The sequence below is a fragment of the Hippocampus zosterae genome, chromosome 8 (genome assembly GCF_025434085.1).
Source record: "Hippocampus zosterae strain Florida chromosome 8, ASM2543408v3, whole genome shotgun sequence".
NCBI lineage: Eukaryota > Metazoa > Chordata > Actinopteri > Syngnathiformes > Syngnathidae > Hippocampus > Hippocampus zosterae.
Genome location: NC_067458.1, coordinates 17,721,254 through 17,740,449, shown reverse-complemented (window position 1 = coordinate 17,740,449; position 19,196 = coordinate 17,721,254). Strand labels below are relative to the sequence as shown.

The 19,196-nt window shown below is 41.2% G+C and overlaps 1 protein-coding gene and 1 long non-coding RNA gene across 2 annotated transcripts in view; one reads left to right on the top strand and one right to left on the bottom strand.

The window, feature by feature from the left end:
* ell (elongation factor RNA polymerase II) overlaps window positions 1–15,802 on the top strand; it is a 28,541-nt gene extending 12,739 nt beyond the window's left edge. Inside the window, exons 3-12 of the mRNA XM_052074784.1 lie at window positions 2,044–2,165; window positions 3,653–3,816; window positions 4,482–4,732; window positions 4,813–4,937; window positions 6,729–6,810; window positions 8,073–8,658; window positions 10,875–10,938; window positions 11,848–12,019; window positions 12,105–12,149; window positions 13,396–15,802. Coding sequence (XP_051930744.1) covers window positions 2,044–2,165; window positions 3,653–3,816; window positions 4,482–4,732; window positions 4,813–4,937; window positions 6,729–6,810; window positions 8,073–8,658; window positions 10,875–10,938; window positions 11,848–12,019; window positions 12,105–12,149; window positions 13,396–13,500 — 1,716 coding nt within the window. The 3' untranslated portion in view covers window positions 13,501–15,802. The remainder of the gene's footprint in view (window positions 1–2,043; window positions 2,166–3,652; window positions 3,817–4,481; window positions 4,733–4,812; window positions 4,938–6,728; window positions 6,811–8,072; window positions 8,659–10,874; window positions 10,939–11,847; window positions 12,020–12,104; window positions 12,150–13,395) is intronic.
* The window catches only part of LOC127606487 (uncharacterized), a 41,778-nt gene extending 24,066 nt beyond the window's left edge, over window positions 1–17,712 (bottom strand). Inside the window, exon 1 of the long non-coding RNA XR_007963796.1 lies at window positions 17,525–17,712. This is a non-coding gene — a long non-coding RNA (uncharacterized LOC127606487). The remainder of the gene's footprint in view (window positions 1–17,524) is intronic.
* Window positions 17,713–19,196: the final 1,484 nt, after the last annotated feature.

The following is a 19,196-nucleotide window of genomic DNA, read 5'->3' as shown; positions in this document are numbered from 1 at the left end:
GTTTGCACTCACTGGAGTTAGTTTTTCTGTTTGTTTTGTTGATCAGTGGAATTCACGTAAAACCAACTGTGTGCAGGAAACAACCAAAGAGAGTCGTAAAATCATAGACGTCCCAAAGAAAACAAGATTTGTGATCTTTTTTTTTCTGTCGGGTCCCTGAGTGGGCCTTTACCTCGTATTCAGTGTAAGCACGTATCAGCCAATAAATGTGATTGAAAAGCAACTTTTTGCTGCTCTTTATGGTCAGTACAAGTGGGTGTTATTGCATGTAAGAGTGGAGCAAAATGGACAGGAAAGAAAGGGCATGTATTCATAGTGGGCCACCTGCAGGCGTCACACGTGTGTCAGGCCCTTCTGCAAACAGAGCTGAGCCGCCTTCCTTCCGACCGCATGTCGGCACCGTGAGGGATGAGGAACATAACATACGTAATGGACTCAGTTAAAGTTGTCTGCGTCAGCATTTCACTTTGGAATTCATTTATTGCCGCCACTTCAAGCGACAAAAAAAAAGCCTTAGAAAAAGCAAAAAAAGCAACACTTCATTTTTGGATCTAGAGCTGCAGCTATGGAATATTTTTAGAACACCAAGTTTGATCAACTATCCCATCAATTGAGTAATTGGAAAAAAAATATGTATTGATTTTGCATTGTTTAACGTGCCATGTTTTACATTGAGTGTGTGTGACTTTAAAAGACAGGGCCTGGTGAGTGACGTGCGTCAGCAAAGAAGACTGCAGTTGCTTGGTTTTTGGCACAGTTTGGCTAGCGGCTAGCTGTTAGCTGGCTAACCGTTACCAAGTTTGTGTGTTGAGTGATTGGGTGTAAGTAATGGGCCGTATGAGAGAGTGTACCCCCCCCCCCCCCCCCCAAAGTGACAGAAAATCCACAATGTCTGTCCTGGACCATGATCCTTGGATGGTATTACATTTTGTTATAACTAGCAGAGGTATGCTGTTATTGAATTGTCAAAAGATGTTGAATCGTAGATGTGCTGTTATGAAAGCCAATCCTGTGAAGTCAATACAATGCACATTATCTTTTATTATTACTATATTTTTTTGTTTGTTTGTTTTTTAGATGTGAACTAATCCCTAACTTTGTGTATTCTGTCTTTTAGGACATCAATAACAAATTCTACACTAAGTTTCTTCATTCGTGTATTTTTGATATGTCTGTTCTCTTGTTGCAAAGGCACTTTGTTTGGATCATCGGAGATGTGCCATCTATAATAATAGAACAGAGAAAAAAAAATATGTGTCATAGCTTCTACCCAGAAAACTGGAAGAATGGGAAGCAGTTGTGTGGCTTGAAGAGGTTTTCCGGGGAGGGGGGGGTTGTAAAAAAAATAAAATAAAAAGAGAACTGGACCACATTTGCGAAGCCCTGGGTGGACTTTTTTCAAATTCAATTTAATTGTAATGAGATGGGAAAGAAAAAATATGATATGCATTCCCACGCTGTGTGGATAGCAGCAGTTTTCAATTATTCTGCGCAGGGGGTGGAGAAAATGATCCCGCGATATATCCTCAAATGATTCAAATTCTGAAAATCATATTGAGGAGTAAGGCAAAGCTAGGTCAACTGTATTTTTTTTTCTGGGGTTTTAGAGTGAAAGGATTAGTTAAAGTAAAAGAAGCCCAAAGTAGGGTGATACCATGACTTTACCACGGCTGTGGTTTTCCAATTTTCCTCAAATAGTCTTCTCTCTATTCCATGTTTGGCACTAAAGAAACAAAATACAACCCGAGTTGTAAGAGGTGTATTATGTGCCAACGTATTGCTGTGAGAGAATAGGATTGTAGATGCTTTTAAAACACTGATGGAAGTGTTTTATAGGTTCAAAAAGTGTGCCGATTTCCCACACGGTTCAAATGTACTGTATTTTAATATTGAATATGAGATTTTTTTTGCCAACATTCATCTCATCATTCCTTATCTTATTGTATGACAATACCATCTTTCTTCGAGATTTTCAGTTTCTGTATCCACTGAACATGTTCTGTTGAGTCACATGTTGACGTTGTTGGTTTTTGCCTCTTGCAGAAAATTTCAATACCACGGTCGGAAAATTCCAATGAACTGCACACGTTTACTTTCTACCTGTCCAACGTGGGCAGAGACAATCCGCAGGGCAGCTTTGACTGCATCCAGCAATACATCACCAGGTGAGAGCCCCACTCTTGTCGCATGGCTCAGCCGCTGCGCATCATCATAAAATATGCCCTGGGTCGATGGCACTTTTGGGATATCAACTGAGGAACGATAAATTTCATCAGTTTTACCTACTGTCATGTAACTGGGTCGGCCAACGGGTGAAAAGGAGAGGCTTTGAACAAGTCAATCGTGCGTTACACTCGAGAGCGTGGAAACAATCCCGGGAGGCAAGCCAGCAGACCAGATAAGGCGCAAGGGGCTGTAAACAGTTCATAGCAACTTCACATTTTATATTGTTGTGAAATAGAATTCACCAAGTCTTGGATTATTCACCCGCGATTAGGAAGGAAAGTTTGATGATGCCTTGATCATCAGCTGGTGCGGACCAGAAAAATCAAGTGTCTAATTTAGGATGGCAGATTTATTTGGTGTATCTAAAAGGCCTAAATATAAGGGGTGACTTATTTAATTGTTTTGCCTCTCCTCAAAAACATCATTTTATACAGCCCTAAATACAAGTCAGCGTTAGCGCAAAGCCTTCAGGATTCTGCTAGAAAGTTTAAAAAAAATGTCAGGGAAGGACTACTAGAATAGTTTAACTTCATTTTGGGTTAATGAGAGGAACTTTGTGTGATTGTGTGCTTGGTTCATTTCTAAAACAGCCACACCCGCGGTAATAAGAGGGAGTGCAGGCTTATTATCACATTGTTGCTGGTATTTATTTTTTGCGTCTTCTCTCTAAAACAGGTTAGGTTAAGGGTTATTGGCTAGAAGTCACAAATACGGTGCAAAAATTTTGAAATGTACTCTTGGTCTTTTTTGGTCTTTTTTTTTTTAAAAACATTTGAACATGGCCATACAAATGCCAAGACACCGAGAGACAGGCCAGTGAAACCGGAAGTCAGTAGGACGAATCATCCTTGAGCCCTACAAATTGACCTCCAGTTGACCTTTTCCACACCAAAGTACATTGACACACTCTCATTGCTGTCCCATTGTACAAAAAAACCCCCTCAAATGTGAATCAAATGAAATTTGAACTGAAGTCAAAACCAGAAAGGAGATGCACTCTGCTGAGTGTCAAAACTCTCTGTCCCTGAGCAAGTGGGGTCACGTGTGAGTTGAACCACATCTCGGGCTGGATCCTTATCAGTGCGCCGGGCGTCTATGTGAAACCATAAAATGACAGCGCTCGGCCCTCTTGCTGCCGCGGCATCTCATTTGCTGCCAAACTATTAAAATGGACGCACGGAAGCGGTCAGACAGAGAGGCATTTGCTGTGTTCATGTGGAGAAATCCAGACATATGGTAATTGAGAAAGTAATAGTTGCACCCAAAACATGTCCGGAGTCAAACTGTCTTTGGTTACTGTATAAAACTTGTCGTTTATTTAAATGTTTTGTCTAGAATAACACTCCCACCCCCCGCCCCCATTGAATCTTTGAGTCACCCCGCCCTGTTCTTCCTCTCTCACGGTCTCTCCTCTTTGTTTTGGCAGCGAGGGTAGTATTCAGCTGGACTGCTTGGGTGCCATCCAAGACAAGATTACTGTATGTGCCACAGACGACTCTTACCAGAAGGCTCGAGAAAGCATGGCCCAGGTCGAGGAAGAGACGCGCAGCAGGGGCGCCATTGTCATCAAGCCCGGCGGCAGATTTGTCGGTGAGCGGCATTCGTTAAGAAAGACACCAAAAAAACAAAACGCATCATTAAAAGAAAGAAAATATCTTCACTCATGTAGCAATTTAAGAGGAAATTGTGCATGCTGCAACCTCCCAAGCTGTCTTGCCAAATACCACCTACACTGGAGTTGGAGATTTAGTTTTATTTTTTTAGACCACCGCCACCATGTGAACAAAATGGTGCACCCCTCCAAAGCCATACACTTTAGTGTTGAACACAAAAAAAGAGAAAAGAAGTCAACAAGTTCAAATTGCCATGTGTGGCATCACCAAATCCGCATGAGACTTCAGTCAGTGGGCATCTTCAGTCGGGTAAACACATGATTATTCTCAATGATGATCGTATGATGTGGAGTGTCTTCAGAAGAATTATTGCTCCCCATTCTGTTTGGAAAACGGGCGAGGTCTACAATCATCGCACGAAATGCATTTGCTTATTATTCAGATTTTCTGTTTAAAAAAAAAAAAAATTTTTAAGACACACAGATGTGTACCAGTGATAGAGAACAATATGAACAATACCCATTTAGGAAATACATATCATTTATGCGACTACACAAATGTTCAAGTCTTGCTAAACTGCAGTGCCATTCTGAAATGCAACCCATTATCAATGTTTGTGACTCCTCCTTCTTTACCGTTCAGGCAAAAGGGTTCAGATCCGGAAACCGGCATCGGCCCTGTCCGACGTGGCCCCCTCGCGCAGGACCTCTCGGCCCGTCATCATCTCCAGCAGCGCAGTCAAGAAAGCGAGCGCTCAGCACAGGCCGCTCCGAGAGCGCCTGGTGCACCTGCTGGCCCTCAAGCCTTACAAGAAGCCCGAGCTGCTCCTGAGGTTGCAGAAAGACGGCCTCTTGCAGTCTGACAAAGACTCCCTGGACAGCCACCTGCAACAGGTCACATGCGCTCTATGCTATAACTGGCCGACTTGGCGTCTCAAATCCGTCCTTTGCGCTGACCTCTTTTCATTTAATAGGTGGCAAACTTGAATGGGAAAGATAATACCCTCACATTGAAAGACTGCTTATATAAGGAAGTTCATAAAGACTGGCCCGGATACACGGAAGGAGACCAGCAGCTTCTTAAGAGAATCTTATTCAGGTACGATTGCCTTTAATTGTAACGCAGTCATCACCATCAATTTTGTATTGGTTGGCAAGATTGTGATTAGTTTTGACCATACACCTGATACGGTAGTAATTAAAAAAAAAAAAATTACATTCAGCTGGATGACCGATCTGATTTTTTTTAAGGTAGCTATGGATGCTGATAATCTTACAAGACAGTTTGACTATTGAGATAAAGGTTTTTTTTTTCTAAGAAAATTCATACTATTACAAGTTATCTTTTCCTTATGGGCCTTCGTATTCAAGCACACAGTTTTCTGGAAACTGATTTCCTCTGCTGACTTCACATTTTCTTCTATTTTCTGCACGGTTATTGGTTATTATTAGTTTTGTCACCGAATGACTAGCAGACATTCTTGTTGGAACTCTCGCTTCAAAGCAAAGACGTTACCAACCTGTACTTTAAAAAATTGAGGCTGTCGTGTATCAAAAGGCAACTAAATGTCATGGATTATGCAGTCACATTTGACATATTGATGCCTCATTATGGCCATTTCGAAAGCACCCTTTGTATATAAATCAGCATGTATTGTATTGTATTGTATTGTATTGTATGTGGCGCCTCCGAAGAACAACTTGTGATATGTTGCCATCTGTGCAATTGATTGTTTATTGACATCATGAGCTGTTGGCTTTCTTCCCAGTGGGAAAAAAAAATCTTGTTCCTCAGGATCTGCTACAAGAAAAGGCTCGCTTCCATTTGACTATATATAGATCAGGTTCAGCCGATCACTAATGACTGAATTGAACGGGATAAGCTTGTTTGTGATGAAGAAATGCTTCCGTAATAATATCGAGTGCGTCACTCAACCATTTAGAAAGTGGAGCGGACACCTCTGCAAAGCCACTCAAATATGTTTGAATAATATATATCGAATATACTCGAAAATGTGTACTTCCTGCAGCACAAAAACATCCGTTACCACCAACATCCTAAACTTTTCACAGCCCCTAAATGTTTTTCTTCACTTGCACATTTTCGAAGCTAAATTACTCTCACTTAAAAATATCAAGAGTTGCTGTCACTCGACAGACAAGTAAAGCTCAGAGATGGGTGACAAATTAGCAATTTAACAAAGGGAAAGGTTTTTTAAAAAATTGGTTTTGAGAAAATTCTGAGCTTTTTAACTTGCAATATCTGTATGTTTGCTTATGAGGTTTATATTCATGCTTAGAGTGCATCATGAGTGGCTTGCTCCTAAAATGTACTCGCAAGCACACCCACACATCTACTTACACACTCTCACACCGCTCCAGGAGCTATCAGTCACATAGGACGCACGTAGCAACATGACCGTACGGCACGTGTTGCAACCGAGTTCCGGCACATGCTGATCTCTGTTTTCCTGGTGTGTGTGTGTGTGTGTGTGTGTGTGTGTGTGTGTGTTTGTTTGTGAGAGCGTGTGCACGCGTGTGTGCATCTTATTTGTGTGTTTGTGAGGTGGCAGTAGTCCAAGGTTCAGCCATGTCAATTGACCGCCTCTATTCGAGCACGCACACGAAAACACCCACAACGCTTGGGTCACCATGTTAGATTTTGTGTCCAACTGCGCCCCCCTCCCCCTCCTTTACTGACAATCAGCTGTGGCTCATTTTACTCTGTTATGTTTAGGAAAAAGAACAAAAGCTGAATTGCACAGCAGCCGACTTTAGTTATCTGCTTGCACCGTTTGATCGCATGAACACAGTTCTTGTCCGACTAGTCGCAGGTGGGGTTAAAGTATGGCAGGTCACTTATTGGGAATGAATGCGTTTGTTCTTCCAGGAAGCAGTGCCAGTCTCAGAACAATGCCCCTCCTCCGCCAGAGAGCCCGCCCAAGGATTTAGTCAGCAGTTCACCGTCACAGGTGAGCATCCTGCTGCCTTCACACAAAACACATTCAACACTTTGCGGGCCATTTACTGTGTGCCACGATAACATTTAATTTTGGCTATTTGTCATAAGAAAAAAAAAAACATTTTAGAGCCTGAAATTGCACGTTTTTGTAAGGTATCCTTGTCACCGGTTACCTCTTTTACACAGAAACCCAACCAAATTCGTATACAATAGCCGTAGCCGTAAATATGCAGCAATGTGGCATCCAAAAATGCTAATTGAACGTGTGACAAAGTCAGCATCCGATGAGTAAAATGAGTCCAGCAGGGTGGCAGAAGTCAGCATGTGGGAGTGAAGGAGAACTGAAATGGCAGTTAGACAGGCTGAAAATGTAGATGTCAAGGGCTGTGTATTTTTCACAGAATGCAGCAAAGTGGGCTATGGTGGCAATACTTTTGGCTTTGACACACCAACCTTTAGATGACATCAGTATCTGTTGTGGTATATAAAACACTTGTCAGCCGTTAACAACTTCATTCAAATGCATTGCCGGTAATGTGTCTTTTGGCATTATTTTACCCAAATTATGAAGTCAAAATAAAACTGCTAACTCTTTGGATTTACAAGGTCTACACACCCCTGCTCATATGCTAGGTTTGTGTGACCGAAAAAAAAAAATGAAACGAAAATCAATCATTACAAAATATTTTGTGATCTATAACCTGTTCAGATTGGGAAAAGGAAATCTTTAAAGAGGAAGTTGTCACATGAAGAGCAGAATTTGGATGCAGAAGTAAACATGACACAAAAGTGAAAGTCTTCACGAAAATGGCTGAATGCAGAGGACATGGAAAAAAGCAGACATTCCCACTCAAAGAAAATTTGACATACTGACCGCGTGTCACAGAGTAACCCGAGTTTATTATAGATCCCGAGACATCAGCCCTATACGAAAGAATAAAGGTGACCATAAGCATAAAGCATAAAAAGGTCCACAGCAACTGCATAGCAATTGCCGAGAAACTGATACAACACGGAACAACCAGTCAGAACGGCAGTAAAAATTAACAACTGCAATAATGTGCTTGCACAGGCTCTTATAGCTGGGGATGTCTGGGAATCACATTTTGACTCATGTCATTTTAAACGGGAGTCAGTACATACACTTGTCACCATTTAAAGTGCTTCTGATTAACCCTGAATAAAGTTCAACTTTGGTAGTCGCTAACAATTAACAAATATCCTTATTTGTGAATCTGTTGTTGATATTGTGTCTTTTTTTTTTTCTCGCAGAAACGCCCAGCTGTAGACTTCATCGGCCCCTTGGCCAATAAGAAGCCAAGGATATCGCACCTTGCCAGCAAAGCTGCACCAAGTCCTAACAATGGCAAAGTCAGCTCATCCAACGGCAAAACAGAGGCGGGCGGAGCGCAGGCAGGACTCGGAGCTCACCTGTCAGACAGCGCCCTGACATCCAGCTCCCAGCCCCTCGCCATGCTAGATATCCCCCGACCGTTTGAAGCGCTATCAGACGTCAGCAACGACTCGAGCCACAACGGCAGAGACTGCGACGCCCAGGAAACGATAGCAGAGAGGCTTTCCCATGCGCCTTCGCTTCCTCCAGGCACGACCGCGCGCCCCGCCAGCGCGTCCCCAACTCCGCTTCCACGTGACCGGAGTCCGGCAGCCGCCACCGGTAGCAAAAAGCCCAAGAAGAAATCCAAGAAGCATAAAGACAAGGAGAAGAAAGATAAGGGGAAAGCCAAAGGCCAAGAAGAGAAGGAAAGGAAAAGTCCACACTCTGTTGCTGAGCCTGTTGGGACCTGTGAGATGTGCCCAGAAAACCTCAAAAGCAGCAGTATTTCACACAAAAGCACAAGTAAGTAACAAGTGTTCTCCTCCTGGATTAGATGGTCCGTCAAATGCAGCCAGCCTTCTTTTCCCTTTTTTTTAGCAGTGACAGCTTCGACTGGTCATCAATTTCACTAAGATAGTCCAAAAATTACTATTATTATTTTACAATTAACGGATCTTTGTTCATCCATCTGTACTTGTGACAAATAGTGACCGCTTACAACCTGTTGCCATTCATCCACAGTATAGCTACCTGGTGTTCAAACAGGCGCAGGTTTACATACTGAGTCAGTAAATTGAAAACAAATTCATTCATATTTCAGTCTGCATACTTTGTGTGACACTTTACATCATTTAAAATGTCTACCGTGACTCAGTGCAAGTTGGCAAACGCTGGTTGGTGTTCAGGGTGCTATCCGTCACGAGTCCTGAAAACATGATCATGTCACAAAGCAAAGAGAGCGTTGATTTATGCTATGAGCTTTTTATGTTGCATCTTGACAAAGTTGCTATACCGACTCTTCACAGCACCCCAAAACAATCTTATCGCTGGCCAAATAACGCATCACCTTCAATCATGCAACCTCTGCAATAAAATAAGAAACATGCAACAATGCATTCTTGCTTGTGACTTCAAACCCAACAATAAAGCTTGATATGATTGATTGATACCCAATCCATTTCCACAATGCCTTCTCGACAAATTGCGCAACCCGCCATTCGCTTGACCTTTCCAGACATAAGTCGCAAACGAACCCTGACAGTTCCTCTCTGTGAAGTGTTCCTGCACACAGCCACGTTGGCTTCTCGCAATCAGATCATCGCGTATGTTTGGGACAGCGACAAAAGGTGTGGGCACGGAGTTTGGGCTAGGTGTTAAATTTCACACTCTGGCTAGTGCTACTTGCCCCTGATACTCCTCTTATACTACCTTGGAATAGCACTTAGACAGCAAGCTTCTAATACAACATAGTGGTTGTTGTTTTTGTCATCTCCAGCCAGTAGAATTCCATTTAACAAATAAAAAGTCTACATTTGCGCAGGTTATGAGTCATTCATTATGGGCTTAACGTATATTTACTGCTAGAAAGTAGAATAGAAGCAAACCCTTACACGCTGCTTTATAAGTCATCACTGCAAGAGATTCTCTTTGTGTATGTGACTCACGGATGAAACAGAGACCTCTGCTGGCCACTTGGGCACACTGATCCAGCCAACCTGATGCATTACTGAAAGCTGGAAATTTCTCAACTATGAAAACATGGAACATACCATTCAAAACAACAGGCATGAAAATTGGTGCAGAGCGATTTCTTATTTCCATACATGTATTTGGTAAATTGAGATAACTTTAATAAAAATAAATAAATTGGGGTAACTAAATTTTTGTCATTTTCTGGGAGAATAATTAAAAGTTAGCATATGTGACCGCAGTAAAATCTGGGGGGTTATTTCATTCCCTGTCATTCAATTATTATTTTTACTGAAGTTGTGGTTCTCCTTAGGTTTTGCCATTTACTAAATGTAATGCTTTTGCACTTGGATGATATTGGATAAATGAATTTACCAATGAAGTACTGTCATCAGTTTCAACAGTTTAATCTTCATCGGTTATCATCTAGATTGCCTCAAAGAGGAACAAAAAGGGTTTAGAAACAAGATGGCTCAATATGGGTGTAAGTCAAACAAAAGTCAAATGCATTTGATATTTCATGAAAGTTGATAACATTCCCTTGAGCTCTCAGAGAAATACACTGGCACCGGTGGCCATTTTGGAAATTGTGAGTTGGCACGATGATGCGCTGATGAATCGGTAAAAGTGCAGAGTGCTTTAAAGGTCTGCTCACTGTCTGTCAAAATTGCAACAGACTGTTAAGTTAGACCAGTATTCAACTGAAACTGCGCCTTTTCTCTAAACAATGACCAACATGGAGTTTGACCACTGTGACACAAACATCCTTTATTTAAATGAAAGAAGCTGTCAGAAAAAAAGAAATGTTTGTTGCAGCTACAATTCACACAAAACAAACTAAACGTACAAGACACGCTAATGTCTGTTCTCTCACATGGTTGTCAGCCATTTTGTTTGCGTACGTTCTACAAGACTCTCTTGCGGTTGGACCTCATGAACTCGGTGGGATACTATTTTTCCAATTAGTAAGCGGTCATGAATGCAACGTGGCACTGCGCTTGTTGTGGAGTTTTCCGGTACATGTTCATGTTACTGTCACTGTGTTTCAGCTCTGAACGGGATGTGCAACAGTGCCAGTATTTCATCGTCACCGGAGGTGGCCGACTACTTATTGTAAGTTCTTCAATCTTTTGCGTTTCCCCTCCACCCTTGAAGTGACATTTACAGCAGAACAGCTAAACTTGCAAACCCAAGAGCTGATACAATTAGGAATTTTGAACATCATTTCCAGGGGTGGGCGGCCCGGTGGATGAGTTGTTAGCGTGTCGACCTTACAGTGCAGAGGTTCGATTCCAGCTCCAGCCTCCCTGTGTGGAGTTTGCATGTTCTCCCCGGGCCCGCATGGGTTTTCTCCGGGTACTCCGGTTTCCTCCCACATTCCAAAAACATGCATGGTAGGCTGATTGAACACTCTAAATTGACCCAAGGTGTGAGAGTGAGTGCGGATGGTTGTTCGTCTGTGTGTGCCCTGCGATTGGCTAGCGACCGGTTTAGGATGTCCCCCGCCTACTGCCCAAAGACAGCTGGGATAGGCTCCATCACCCCCCTCGACCCTTGTGAGGATAAAGCGGATCGGAAAATTGACAGATGGATTTTCAGGGGGGGGGGGGGGGTGCCTCTGTAAAGTTACTTAAAACTACCGGTACATTTGTGGAATGAGCAGCAGAGCTGCGCATGTGCGTTGCGTTAAGTTACTATCATGAGGGATTTGGTAACAAGAAAATGCATAGAATATATCTCTTATTTATTACATATGAGAATTGAAAATGTTGCTGGACATTTTAGAAAGGATCGTGTAAGTTGACTTGTTTGAGCTGCTTTCGCGGGCCAGATTTTCATTAACAAACTTAAGTTTGTTAATGGAAAAAAAAGAGAAACACCCATCTATCTACCACTCACACCTTTTATTCGATTTTGTGCTGCATGTTTATTATTTCCAACTGCAAAAATTGTGGATTGTGTTTAACTTCCACATAGTTTGTCTGCTCTTCTTGTAACCGTTTCTTGTAATACCCCTGTTAGGAAGTACACGGTGATCACGTCTCCAGAGCAGCGTCAGAGGTATAAAAACGACTTCAACTCGGAGTACAGCGAGTACCGCGGTCTGCACGCTCGCATCGAAAGCATCACCAGGCACTTCTCCGAGCTGGACAATGAGCTGAAGAAGTTGCAACAAGGCACAGAGAAGTACAAGGTAGCGTTTCTGTTCGGACGCAAGTAATATCTTTGTGTCGCGCCAACATTAAAAACACTGCGGTGTCGTGTTCTGTGCTTTACAGACAATCCACAATCAGATACTCCAAGAGTATCATAACATTAAAAAGGTACGTTTTTGCCATTTTCACACATGAATGAATGCCGGTTAGAAATATAAATATGTATGCCCTGACCAAATTGTTTATTCAGAGTCATTTGTTTTGTGTTGAATGGGTACGCTGTAACTGGAAATTTGTACAAGAAAATGGAAAATGACTAAGACGCTCTCTCGAAGTATTCATTTAAAAATCTATTCTCGATAATAACTTTCCAATGTTGTAAATGTGTAGTTGATTAGCATGTTCTACATGTTGATAGATGTTAGCAGTTTCATTTACAACCGAGGCTATTTACTCACACTTGTCTGTCAAGATAAGAAATGTGAGCTAATGTAAAAGAAAAAAAAATCCATGTTTTGTGTTTGGTATCTCTAACTTGGTTCCCTAGAGTACAATATTTTGCCGCTTTTTTGTCAGCTACTGTCAATGAGAATTGCTGATATAAATGTGTAGTATCAACAAGGTTGGTTCTTCATTGTAAATAATAAAATTAACACTTTGATTAAATCATTTAATTATAACTCAGCAGAAAATGTCTGTAGGGATGTCAAGCATCTAAAAGATGTTTGTTGAAATTTACAGTCGAACTAAACATAAAACTAAAAGAATTATTTTTGGGACTTGAGTGTATTGAAAACACCCATATAAATTTGTTTAGCTTAATGCTAACAAATAATGCTAAATGCCGTCAACGGGCTAACAAACAGCATTCATTTCGTGGTGCATCTATTGGAACACAAATGATGAATCAATGTATGTAGACAGATAAGAGAACAATACTCACAGGCAAGTATTCTTAATTTTCTGTGAAGAACGGCTAATGTGACTGCAGCTTACCAAGGAGCTGTGACCGTCTCCATATACAGTATAACCCTGATTATACTGCCCCCGTGTGGCCAAGGCGCGCGCGCGCGCACACACACACACACACGCACACGTACAAACGCACACACAGTAAAAGATGTGGTAACAAGTTCAATTGAGTTATGTATCGATATAAAATGCATAGTAGTGGTCTTATGAACAAGAAAACATTTAACAAACATTTTGTTTGTTAAACCCTTTCCAACCCTTTCCAACCATTGTTTGGTGGGTGGGGAATGGTTGTCTGGAATGGATTAATGGGAATTCTGTTGATTTCAATGGTGAAAGACAATTTGAGATGAGTGTTTTGTGTTAAGTGTGTGTTCCCAAAATGAATTCAACTTGTACCTTAAGGCACCACTGTAAATATACGCTTGTTTTGATTTTCCAGATCAATCCCCATTATAGCCAAGAGAAGAACCGCTGTGAATATCTGCACAACAAACTGGCACATATCAAAAGAGTCATCGGCGAGTACGATCAACAGCAACTCTGAAAGTAAAAATACTTATTTGGATGAGGAAAAAGGAGGAAAAAAACTCTGGAACTTTTTTTTTTTTTTTTTTTTTTTGCGTTTGGACAAGGATGCTCTCATTCAGGCCAAAGGCTCTCAGAAGATGACTCGAACAAGGACGCGGATTCTTTGTCCTCTCTTTACTTTACATTGTGGAAGATGTCGCTGCCAGGCCTCTTGAGGCTGGGTTTCTCTCTCTCTCTCTCTCTCTCTCTCTCTCTCTCTCTCTCTCTCTCTCTCTTTCTCTCTCTCTCTCACTCTCTCTCTCAGCTTCTTCTCGTGAGATGTGAAAGAATCAGGGAATTAAAAAAAAGAAAGAAGAAGAAAAAATCACCTCTTTCCAAGGAGATGTCTGTCCTGCTTTTGAGACTGGGAAGTGCAGGCCAATTATTTGTTTTAAGTTAGGAAAAAAAACAAATGAAAGTCTTCCCCGCCTTATCTATATTGAGATGTATTTATTTTCACAGCCTCAAAGTGATGGGGGAATATCAGCGCTTTTTCAAGGCCATCGCTCCACATTTTGAACGCCAGCCAGTATTTTATTCAGAAGCTGCCTTTTGCCCTTCATTCTTCTTCATCTCTCTTTAAAGGGAGCACGCATAGGTCGATAGAGCCGCACATCATGCTTTCAGGAAATGCTTTCCAGCACTGAGGCTTGTTGTCTCACTACTCATTATGTTTGAGAAGAGCCGCTCAAATGCTGGTGGCCAACAGAGAGAATCTGATCCGATTTAAAAAATAAAATAAAAAAAGCTATCGAACCTCTTTTGGAAAACATTGAATCCACAAATTCTCCACTGACAAAAAGTTCTGTCTCATTTCAGGATGAACCTTGAAATTCACTCTATGCTTTACAAGTCAATCCTCTAAAGTTTCCAGTCATGCATTTCAGTACTTTTTGCACAACTGTTCTCTAGTAAGGAGCTAACATTTTCAAGGATGTCCACTGTTATTCCTTTCTGTTACTCTTCCAGTCTTTTTGTGTCTGTCCAGGAAACCTGCTGATAACACTCTAAAACTCGGTGAACGCATCCTTTTGAGAAGGTTGTGTCATTTGTATTCCAAGGACGTCCATTTGTTTTGCCTTTCTGTTACTCTTCCAGTCTTTCTGCATCTCTCATGTAACCTGCTGACAACACTCTAAACTCGGTGGCCATGAGAGTTGTTCAAAAAGTTCTGAAACGGCTGACGCGCGTTGAAGTTTCACGGCCAATTATTTCCGCTCCTTTGTCACGATTGTAGTGTATTTTAGGTTCATCCTGAAAATTCACCCAACAACATTTTGTGAATAGCATATATCATCACAATTACTCATTCCCTATGGCAGATCTCCATTTCGGGTCACGTTGCGTCCGCACGACTGTTAACATGAAGCCATCCTCCTCTGCGACAGATTTTTACCCTTGACCACTTTTTGCCTTTTCCACCCCATCCACCCAAAAAACTTGATGTCAGACAAGCTCGCGGGAGAGCAAGTCCAGTTCATCAGTCAGCATACAGCAAAAGGTGATCATTTACGTAAGGGCTGAGAAACTACAGCCCATGCGGTCAAGAAAATGAAGGGAAAAAATGGAGGAACTATGATAGGAAACCCACAAATGCTCACTTGTTTTGACATAAATTAAATGTAAAGGCCCTCTGATAGGAAAAGATCCCCTGCTTTATGTGAAGATGACAAATCAGCACTTTTCCCCCCTCCTTCACCTTGCTGTTATCTGTGAGGGTGTTTTTGTTCGTCTTTTTTGTCCAAGTGATGTTTTTTTTGGGAGGCGGGGGGCGCATGCTTTCCGAATGAACAGTCTTTTAACTGGAGCAAAGCGTTCGGGTTGACATCCAATTGTAATTCGGGTTACAATCCAAGCTCCGCTCCAGTGTGATCAATTGAACTTGTGTTTCGGATTTTTTTTCTCTCTTCTTCCTTCAGTGCTTTCCCCATCAGAGAATTTTCAGCACTGTTTCTGTTTGCGTACAGACCTGCACCGATTTCAATGTAAATCCATTATGAGTGAATATTCAGCCACGCAGGAGTGATTGTGCCAAAAGGACCTTGTTGTATATGTTCTTTTTTTTTTTTCCCCTCAGCCCTCTTGTCTCGCTGATGTACAAACAAAAGGAAAAAAAACCTAGTGGGTGGAGGAGGGGGTGCTGGGGTCACTCAGGAGGTAGATGAGTCTGGAAATGTCAGCGCTTAAAACCCAAAGTACGCTTTTTGAAAAACCATAAGGGACTGGGACTGAAAATGAAAATCTTTTGTTTCAATAAAAATTCTTTCAAATCCTGAGAAGTCAAATTCCCGACCCCATTATTGCCGTCTGTCTGATTCTGCAATGCATTGGGCACCCGCTTACAGTGCGATACAAAATGGCTGTTCGTGAACTTAGTGAAATTTCGTTTCACTAATTTCGAAGCCCCCCCCCCCCCAGCGCAGGAAATAAAATGAATGGTGGCAATCGGAAAAGTTCAAGCTGCTCCGTAAAATATGATCAGCGCAATGATCGAATTTGACCAAGCAGATGCTAATGTAAATATTGCTTACTTATGATTCACAGTTGTTAATTCCAGCAATATTTATGAAATGCCATGAGGTGACAGTTGCTGCAAAAACCTTCCTGTATCCTCATTACATGTCTGTCAAGCGCCTTCTAAGGTGTGAGTAGTTTTACTTAATTTGGAATATTAATGTTCAGCTGTTAGGTTTGTTTTTTATAGATTTGTATGACAAATGGTAGAGCAGAAACACATTTTACAATTGTTATGTGTATTTAATTTAGAACAGGCACAACTTTAGAGGATGTTGATTTAGGTTTGCACCATTTTTTTTAATCCAGATTTTTTTTTCAGTATTAAGATAAAGGTGTGCATTTTTTTATGGTCAGGTACACTCACCCGACACCTAATTTATTCAATAAGACCCAATACAAATAAAAACAAAATCTAAATTTATACCTGAGTACAAGTTTGCAGTTTCAACAAAAAAAACAGTCATTATGACTGGACAGGAATAAATGATAAATATGATGTGTGTGGGAAAAAAAAAAAAATCTGCCCCATATTGTCCCTCTAATCTGACGATAACAAACCACTACATTTGAGGAAAATAAACCAATCACAGACGGATGGATGTGATTTATGAGATATCAATCTCCTTGTGTGCAGACCCCTGCGACCTCACGCTGTTACGCAAAAAAAAGCGTATCTGTAATGAAGTGTCACTATAACACGAGACTATTCGCTTGTAGTTTTGTTTTTTGACATGTCTTATCTCTGATTGGTTGTCTTTCCTTGAGTGTGGTGGTTTCTTGTAAAATCAAATAACATCCGTAAGTGGGGGACTGAGACGGACGCTTTTTGCACATTCTCCCTTTTAATGCTTATGTTTGACTTACATTGCTGGAGAGTTGTTGTTTTTATTTTTGATTGATTTAAAAATTGAGTGATTTGGAATTGAAATTCCACAACATCGCGCTGAGAGGATTTGCTCAAATTTTGTCTTTATTTTGAGGGGCAAGATATTCAACAAGCCATTTTATACCATTTATTATCTAGTAGATTAGATCTATTAACATTAATTTGTTCCCAGCACTGTGTTGTAGTGATTGACTTTCTCACACTTCTGAGGGTGGGGGTTTCGAATCTGCTTTTTCCTTCAGCTTCTACAGATTTCCCCTACATTCCAAAAACATGAGTGTTAGGTTCATTGAAGAGTCTAAATTGCCCCTAGGTGTGATTGTGAAATAATCCTCATCTGTCGACATGTGGCCTTCGGATTGGCTACAGAATTTACTAAAGAGAAAAAAATAGTAATGTATCTAGGCAGTGGGGGGGGGGGGGTGTTGTTGTTGTTATTTTTTGGTTTGTTTTTGCTTAGACCGTGTAGCAAAATATGTATTTGTCCAAAGTATTCCCAGAAACGAGCTGTAATTTCATATTTATTGTGATTTGAACCCGTTCGACCTCTTGGTGGCAGCACACTCCTCCTTTCCACCAGTTTGGCTCAGTTTTTCACAAGCTTCATTTTTTTCCCCCCTCCTAGAAAGCAGCAGACTCCAGCCAAATCTTTTCCACACTGCCTTGCCACACTTTGCATGGTTCCCTCTGACATGTCAACAACACTTCATGGCGCATTACACGGACTGATTACACTGTCTTCAAGTGCGGGAAAGCAACTTTTTCGATTAATGTAGTCCAGACTTATCCTTATCTTTACAAATACCTTTAAACACATCACACGACCCCGTGAGGATCCCTTGGCATTGCATCAGAGCCAGCAAGAGATCCCAGCTGTAATCTGACACTGTGCTGAAGGATCCCAGAATTCCTCACGGTCACTGTTGCTCCACTTGGCCTTGGTCTCGTGTGTTATGCTGCTACTGGCTCGCATCCCAAAGTTGGCCTCATGCAGAACAGCTCGAATGAGGGAGGAGGGATGCGGTCAGTGGGTTCATTGTGGCATGCCGCCATGTCTTCCCCAGCATACAGCGGCTACACAGTATATGCTGACATGTTTATACGCATGTGGAACCCACTGAAAGTCCCCGCCTTTTCCCTCTCTGGGTTTTATTAGGCGCACATTCTGACTAGAGTTAACTAGCTGTGTCGCCCGCAGGGTGCCCACCATGTTACTCAATGACATGTTTGTGTGAGGCTGTACTTTGTGCTGTTGAAACAAATTGGATTTTTGTGCGAGGTGGAGATTGGGGACATTGAAATGTCAAAAAGCATGTTTTGGGGCCGTTGGGTCATCATATGATGGGACTATTGACAAAATAATTAAAGATCTTGGATGCCCTCATGAAGCACTACAATTGGACTTTTTTTTTGTTGTTGCTTTTTTTTTTGTTGCAAATAAGAGTTTTGTGACTTTAAATGTATTCTGCTCATCATACGACTGAATATTAACAAAGTAATTAAATTATCTGGTGTGTCCCCATAAAGCACTTTAATTGAGGTGCATCTCATTGTGGTTTGGTGCAAATGATTTTGTAACTTTCACAAGATTTTTTTGTACATTTACAGGCTTTTTAAAAAAAAAATCAAATTCATCATGTGACAGAATACTGCCAGAATATTTAAAGATCTGGGAGGTCATCATCCTGCGCTATAATTTGAGGTGTGACTCGATCTAGAAAACCTCATTCCAATGAATTTGATACACTGTGTTAAACATAAATACATTCTGGAAGTGTTACAGCATGGCTACGTAGTAAGAGACTGGCCTGCCTGCAGTCCAGACCTGTATCCCAGTTAAAATGTGTGGCGCGTTATGAACGGGAAAAAAAAAACAACGGAGACCCCAGACTGTCAAGCAGGAATGGGGAAAAATGTCCACCAACAAAACTTGAATGTAGTGTCCTGAGTTTCCAAACATTGATTGAATGTTGTCAAAAGAAAAGGTGATGTAACACAGTTATAAACATGACCCTGTCCCATCTTTTTTGGAACCTGTTGCAACTATAAAATTCAAAGTTAATGATTATTTGCTAAAGGCAATAACGTTTATCAGATTGGACAATAAATGTCTCATCTTTGTAGTATATTTGATTAAATATAGGGTGAAAATATATTTATGTTAGTATATAAATATATTATATATATAAATATATTTATATTAGTATATTTGATTAAATATAGGGTGAACATGGTGATGTTTTCAGGCTTTTGTTGTTGTCGTCATAGTC